Here is a 7,470-nt window from a genome sequence, read left to right as displayed (position 1 = left end):
CTATTGGTATTACACGTGTAATCCACTGCTTTTATGCTTTCGTGTTTCACATTATCATATTCATACTTCCTTTTCCCATCAGGCAGTATCTGTATCTAGTTTTACTCCTTTACTTGAAGTAATTATGTATGTGAAACGCCCCTTCTATGATTTAGCCTTTAGGATTCAGCCTTTATTTCTTTATTGTAACAAATCATTCAATCAACATACCTGACGTTAAACTTTAAAGTATGAATTTATGTGCGAAATCGAAAAAAAACTAGCCAAATAATATTGGGAAAATCAAATATGAAATAGATGGAATGAAAAATGGTCTCGAAAAGTCGAAAAATGTGACTAAAATTGTTGTAGACTAAAAATTGGTGACTAAAATGATGGGCATATACCGACAGTTGCGCCCATTTCCCGTGCACCTTAACAGCCATTAAGAGGTTCCCGATCAGTGGCGTGATCTGATTCGTCAGATTCTCAAAACGACAGTTACGCCCAAGGATCACATAATGTCAAGTGATCCTTGTGGATATTTTATGCTCAGAATATTGAAAAATGTATTATGTTAAACTTGTTTGATTTATGGGATTGCAACTAATAGTATTATTGTAACACAGAAACAATAGTCTACAAGTATAATTTGGCTCTAAGTCTCCATGATATTAAGCTCACAAAACAGGAAATTAAGATTGATTGGGGTTTTTTAATTGGTTTTAATTCGTCATCTTCTCACGGTAGCTAGATCTAAATTGGGCGCAACTGTCCGGCAGCCAAACTATTGCAACCAACATTTTTGTAACAAAATTTATTGTGAACCAAATTCATTGTCCTTAAGGTAGTCAATAAGTTTAAATTTTATAAACCAGTCCTCAACCTCTCCCAAACCCACCGTCCAACCTCCCGACTCAGCTCATTTCTAGACATCACATTACTCTTGTAAGAATTATAAGATGGCGACGAATTGGCTCCTTTTGCTGGTTCTTTCTTCTTTCGGTTAAGATTAATGCTTTTCCACGCCTGATAAGCTTTCAATCTTCTGTGGAACTCTTCTCTTGCTTCCTCTGTGGATCCTTCGTCTGAAATCACCGGTTTTTATATGTTGACATTCCATGTTGACATACGTAACAAGTTTGGTCACGGATAATGATTTAAAGAACATAATATCGTCATTTTTTGCGACATGTTGTCATAATGAGATTTTTTGTCATGATAACATCATTGTCACCAGGTTTGTCCACCGTGGTTCAAGTGATCGGCGGCGGCGTTGACCGAAATTATAATGCCGGCGGCGGCGTGCGGCGGCGTGAAATTAATGTCAAGTAAATTCCGGTTTATCGCGCAGTTAACTTCATTGACAGTTCATGCTGAATGCTGGCGTAACGAACCAAATTAGTTTTTCTATTCAGTTAGCTGTGTTTAAAAACAAAATTGATACACAATTATTTTTAAAGTTTAAAAGAAAATAATATAAAAAGTGCAATGAATCCGAGTACATTTTCTTGGCAACAAAATCGTAATTTTTTGGACCAGAATAATGGGTACTCAAAGTTTTTGGGAGGAATGAAGCGTAAAAATTTGAAATTTTTACGCCGGGGTGTATTGGCGGACAAGCCCGATTGTCACGGGAGCAACACGAATTGTCATGGTAACAACCTGTTTGTAAAATATTTGATAAACGAAGTAAAAGCTGGTATAACTTACATTTGGATGAGTTGATACAGTCTTTCAATTCAGAGTACTTCCAATCCGTGATTTTTATGTCTTTGCTGATAACAAATTTCAAACGGTTTTATGAAAATACTCAAAGGTACCCCAGAAAACTGATAGAGATCTAAATTGTTCAGCAAAACTCTACAAACTCCAAAAATGATCCGAATTATTCCATTAAACCCCAAAGATAGCGTGATCTAGTTCTTTAATCCCGTAAACCAGTACTAATGGTTCGATAATCTTAATACTGTTGTTGAAAACCAAGCTATAATGTTTTTGTTCAATCTCTGTTAATTACGAATAATTGTACCTTTCCAAACTTCTTGATCGCTCTAATCGTTCTCTCTCTATCTCCATACGCTTTCTTTCCTCCTCATCTCTCTTCTTGCGTTCTTCAAACTCTACCCATCTCTTCTCCTCCAACTCCTTCTTTCTGGTGTAAGGAACTTAAATTAATTGGTGTCACGATAAAAACAGTCAATCAAATGTTGCTTTGGTAACAACAGCAATCAATATGTTGTTATGGAAATAGCTGTCACTAACATGCGTCGTTCTTCAGCCTGTTTCTCCTCTTCCTCTGGCTGTCTAAATCTCTCATCTTCCATTTTATCCTTTTCTACCTCAATCTGTCAGAGGTCTGCTGCCGCTGCACCTGGCGAGAAATCAAATATCTCAGAGAACCATTTTGGAGGGACTATAAAAGTCTAAACAGTGAGCGGGTAATAGTATAAAATTGAACAGCCCTATAATATATGGGCAGTAGTTTGATTAACTTGATTTTACGTTAATTAAATGGCAACGTAAACTTTCATAGGATCGGTTAGGCTTCTAGTGGATACTCCCGTCTAGAAATATTAGATCTGTTAATGAAACATAATTTAGACTTAATATAATTAGGAGTTAGAAACATAAACAATGAGCCGACCAAATTTTGAGTAACATTAAGCAAATTGTTCAAATAAGGGGCCTTTCATAAAAAAAGCTTCTAAGTTTGAAGTTATGTTTAGATAATATTTGCTTAACATTATATGTGCATTATAATATGTTCACATACTATTGATATTCAACTTGCAACACTAAAGTTACGAGTTTATGAGACTATTCAGTATTCACTAACATTTAACAAACGTACAAACAAACGTACTGACTTGACTCTGATTAGTCCCTGGTGAGTAATGAGGATCTATCAGTCAGATCGATAAAAACCTGTCAAATCAAAAACAAGTAGAGGTGTATATTTTCAAACAAAAGATGAGCACTTTTACGGATGAGGGATAGTATCGTTGGTTGAAATACCTCAAATTAATTATGTTAGAAAGGTGATGAAAGAAATGAAACAACGTACGGATGGAATGTGTGTTAGGGATCACAACAACTAATTGTGACGTCTGTACCACGTGAGGTTGTAAAATCTTCGCTAAGCTGTGTAATTAAGGTACCACGACTATTTGCTAATGACGAACTAGACAGGAAATCACGCAATATTGCGTGGTTTGACGTGACGTTGTTCTTACGGTAAGTTAGCTGTGCAAATGTTACTAGGTTTCAGAGCTGCATGCCTGGGAGACATGGAAATTGGAGAGTGGCTTCCCTAGTTGCCCAGCCCTAGGTTTCAACCCGAGGTTTCGATGTGGAAATTAACGTCAACTATTTAACTAACAAGACGTTATACACAAAGTAGAGTAATAGTATGCAATATGCATCAATATTTTACCATGTCCAATAGAAGTTTAATTTGGTTCCCCGTCTACTCTGAGCTGTTTAAGTCTGCGAAATCTTCTCCAACATTGTAGTTGTACTTCTGTACAAGGACCCTTTTTCGTACCTGTAAACTCACCAAGCTCAATTCGTTCAGATGTCTTAGAGCTTCAAAATGGAAAGGAAACCTACAAAAGTCGGGGTACGTCACATTTTAGGAAACCATACTCAACCATGCTTTTCAAAATCTCGCTGCGGAAGATCTATCTTAATACAGACCTGACAGATCAAGGTTCTGTGCGTGTAAAAAATGCTTTACATCTATTTTTATACTCATGTATCATCGGGTCATTAAGTAAAGTGTTAGACGTGTTTGAAGCTATAATTCTACAAAGTACATTTTGGACTTGCACAAGTTTCATTACATAAATTTCTCATTTTTCTATATCTTACCTTGAATTAAGAATAAAATAGATTGAAATCGCAATGGCAAGCTATGTTAATACAGAGATAAGCCGGTTCTTTTCGGTAACCGGAGGCAGCTTAACTTCCAAAACTAGATACATTTTGGAACCAGTCATTTTTATATACCTTTATATATTCTACTTCGACCCGAACCTATACAGTGAACTGATTAATTTAATTAATTAATTAATTTAATCATACTTATGACTTTCTTATAACTTTCTCTGGACAAAATTAAGCAAATATAAATGTACAATCTTTCTTGAAAGGAAAAAGTAGCTTCCAGCTAGCTGAATTAACTATAAGTGTCAAAGTTAAACGCAAAACGTTTAGGCGATAATTTTAATACACATGGAACTATTGAAGGATTTAAAGACTGAACAATCCTTCACCCACGTTATCATCTCGCTAGAAAATGGTTCGGTTTCTTCAACCTTGTCAGCTTGCACAGGAAATGTTAAATTGTTACTTGCAGCGGCCATATCAGAGCCATAAGCTTTCAAAATTCGAACCTACGGAAAAAAAACTTTTAAGAAATGCAACCGCATTTCTTGTTGAGTGTTTAAGTTCCATGTTCATTCAAAAAACGTTTTCATTGATATAACAAGGAAAATTAAAATTTCTGTGCAACAAAGATTCAAGCTTAATTTTTACAATTGCATTGAAATAGAAAAATAACAAATATTGATTTAAATGCCTTAAAGTGTAACAGCGCCATGAAGTAAAGGGGACATGGTAGGAAGATGATCAAAATTTTTGCCACAAAAACTAAGAGAACATTTAATACAAGCATTTTAGACCATATGGTAACATCTTCATTCGACTTAAAATCAGCATTTACTTTGTATATTTTACGTTGCTAGTCGCGATCATTGTGAACATTTAACAGCCTCTGAGCCTCTGATCTTAGAAGTTAGGCTCAATATGCTATTTCTGGCTCGATCTTTTGAGCAATAATATTGATCATCTTCCTACCAATGCACATAATAATCCTCAACAATTTTTTAGCCTTATACCAATAGATTATAAAATTAATAAAATAAATCCAGCGATTAACCAACCAAACATTAGCCCAATTATCAATAAAACTTTCAGAACATTCTTCCTCAAATTATCTTTCGCAGAATGTATGCCCTCCCGGGCCTTAAAGAAATATTTAACGTGTCCCTCATGGAGTGCTTCTTCCAGAAGACTCTCATCTGACTCGTCTGTCTCTCTCACCAGGCAGGCCTCCTCCTCTAACTGAGGTGCGATGGAGCTCTTCACTCTCACTTGTGCCTCACAAACCTCCTTTGCCAGGTCCAGTCTAGTTATCCTCAGTCCACAGACGATGCAGCTCAAAGCTACAAACAGGAGCATCCCGTACAGAACTCCTATCCCGTTTAGAGAAGTGAGGAAGATGAAGCAAGCAATGGCTGGTGTACAGATAACGTAGCAGATGATAGCTAGAGCTGATGCCACGAACACTTGAGAGCCCACTGTCACCAGGATCCCGTAGGAGAAAAGGCTCTGGATATGGTCTAGGGGAACCTCAATTAGCAGGATCCAGAGCATGCCTGCTGTCTCATTGATCACAGAAATGTCGTCTGTGAAGAGGCCCACAAGTTCAAATCTAAAGTAGTAACCTAGGACTGCTAAAAGTGTACTCTCAATGACCGTGTTGCCTAGACACAGTTTCATGTACCTCTTCACCTTCGGATAGTCCCCCTCACCCAGGGCTGTCCCTATCATGGCTGCAGCAGCGTAACAGACACCGTAGGTAGTGGAGTAGATCAAGGTGATTATCTGGAAGGAGATAACCACAGTGGATAGATAGTTAACCCCACGGAACTGACTGAGGAACATGGCAAACTCGTACATGCCCATCTCCGAGAAGACGTTGATAGAGGCGGATATTCCCAGTACTATCATCTCTTTCCAGTCATTAAGGATACCTGTAGTGAAGCCAGCCCAGGCCAGCTTCTTCCTCCTGAAGCAGCAATAGAGGAGCAGTATGGCGAGGCTGATGACCCTGCTGAGAGTACCCCCGATAACCAGTCCTTGTAGACCCATATCAAGTCTGATGGTGAAGAAATGTGTCAAGATGACGTGGAGGGTTATGAGAATGCCAGTGCAACAGTACACAGCAGTAGAGTGGTACTGTAGACTCAGATACTTGGTAACCAGTCTCATGGAGAAGTCTAGTATTCCCCAGGACCAGGTGCTAGTGATGAACTCCTCAGCTGTGTCCTGCATGTCGGAGAACCTTTCTAGGGGGCTCACACTTTCTGTTAGATTGTGTTTGCCAAGCTGGTTGGTGATGGTCACTATGACCCAACTTATGACTTTCAGAGACTTCATGTAAGGCCCTAGTACTATAAGGTAGACTGTGAAGCTTATTAGAAATACCTTCTGAACAACAGTGCCTAATTGCTTGTATGTGGTGGGATTACCATAAACCTGAGGGCCGTACGTGCTCAGCAGAGAGCAGAACCCGCACATGACACTCATCAGGAATATGTTGTAGGTGGTGTTACCAAGTGCTACCCCTGCTAGCAGTTCCTTGTTCTGCCACCCTGCAAACATGATCGAGACGAAGGAGAGACCGAATGGGGACACTATCAGCATGCAAGTTGGGGCAGCATAGGCTAGAAACCTCTTCTGGTCTTGTAGAAGAGAGTCCTCCTTCTCTGATCCATTCTTTTCCGTTCTCGTCATGTTGTTGACTTGGCTGGAATATTGGGGGTGGTAATGAGTGTCGTCAGAGGGTAATTATAGCAATAATATTATTTGTGATAAACACTTAAATTAAGCTGTAGAATTGTGTTTGGTTATCGGAAAAAAAGTCCCAATCACATAGCGAATGGGATATGTCTTTTCGACGAATCTAATACACTGACATGGAAAATTGGAAATTGTATTACTTCAATGAAATGACCAAAATGTAAATGTTTTCTGAACCCAGACTATACTCTCACAGGCCTGTCGACGCAACCAAAACGTAAACAAACCATGAAATGGACTGCTTTGATGCGACAGGCAGTATCAAACGGATGTGACTGTATATTTAATAAACTGAAAAATGGATATCAAATGCTTATTATTCAACTATAATAGGGATCGATATAAACAAGACTTTGATTAATCTGTCAAAATTAAACAGTATTTGAGCTGCTGAACTTCAGTACCGGCTCGTATTGATAAAGCGCCGATCTTAACAGTTCAATTAGAGTGACGATCATTGTAACTTAAAGACTGGGGCAGCTATCACCTAACTGCCAATATACATATGTCTTGGCTAGTATGTTAGACTACAAGTTGCACGTGGAGATTCTCCACTGGAGAACTACAAGTTCCACGTGCAGAACTACAAGTTACAGGTGCAGTTAGTCATGTCACGTGCAGTTAGTCATGTCACGTGCAGTTAGTCATGTCACGTGCAGTTAGTCATGTCACGTGGTGTGCTGAGCAGGAAGATACAACCTCAATATTTGTGGGAATTGTTTCTTGTAGTCTCGGTTATCAATTATCATGTTCCTGCTAGTCAATGAAGACTTCTAAATCATGGGCTAATCTAAGTTGCAATTTGGCAATTTTACGTTAAAAACAATATCAAACGACTACAGA

General features: G+C 38.4%; 2 protein-coding genes across 3 annotated transcripts; both read right to left on the bottom strand.

Annotated features, from left to right (window-relative positions):
• Window positions 1-482: 482 nt before the first annotated feature.
• On the bottom strand, window positions 483-2,956 carry LOC134813382 (unconventional myosin-VI-like). 2 transcript variants are annotated; one of them, XM_063821117.1, is made up of 5 exons: window positions 2,846-2,956; window positions 2,245-2,353; window positions 2,012-2,134; window positions 1,693-1,757; window positions 483-1,067 (listed from the first exon to the last, which is right to left on the bottom strand). In XM_063821117.1, exons 2-5 carry the CDS (start codon window positions 2,304-2,306, stop codon window positions 847-849), a joined length of 471 nt encoding a protein of 156 aa, XP_063677187.1. In that variant the 5' UTR covers window positions 2,307-2,353; window positions 2,846-2,956; the 3' UTR covers window positions 483-846. The 2 variants fall into 2 exon arrangements, with proteins under 2 accessions (XP_063677187.1, XP_063677186.1); XM_063821116.1 differs by having other exon boundaries at window positions 2,850-2,956.
• A 1,931-nt stretch (window positions 2,957-4,887) lies between these two features.
• LOC134813191 (uncharacterized) lies at window positions 4,888-6,561 on the bottom strand. Its single transcript, XM_063820879.1, has one exon. It carries the CDS (start codon window positions 6,559-6,561, stop codon window positions 4,888-4,890), a length of 1,674 nt encoding a protein of 557 aa, XP_063676949.1.
• Between the last annotated feature and the right edge of the window lie 909 nt (window positions 6,562-7,470).

Source organism: Bolinopsis microptera, chromosome 3 (assembly GCF_026151205.1).
Source record: "Bolinopsis microptera isolate Bmic1 chromosome 3, MBARI_Bmic_1.0, whole genome shotgun sequence".
Lineage (NCBI taxonomy): Eukaryota > Metazoa > Ctenophora > Tentaculata > Lobata > Bolinopsidae > Bolinopsis > Bolinopsis microptera.
The sequence above is the reverse complement of the archived record's forward strand: the minus strand, read 5'-3'. Positions and strand labels throughout refer to the sequence as shown.

Excerpts from the sequence above, each read along its gene's own strand:
- LOC134813191 (XM_063820879.1), bottom strand. The coding sequence starts at position 6,561 with ATGACGAGAACGGAAAAGAATGGATCAGAGAAGGAGGACTCTCTTCTA.
- LOC134813382 (XM_063821117.1), bottom strand. The coding sequence starts at position 2,306 with ATGGAAGATGAGAGATTTAGACAGCCAGAGGAAGAGGAGAAACAGGCT. Across the intron at positions 2,135-2,244 it reads CAGGCTGAAGAACGACGCAT|AAAGAAGGAGTTGGAGGAGA; the intron begins GTTAGTGACAGC and ends TCCTTACACCAG. Across the intron at positions 1,758-2,011 it reads CGATCAAGAAGTTTGGAAAG|CAAAGACATAAAAATCACGG; the intron begins GTACAATTATTC and ends ATTTGTTATCAG.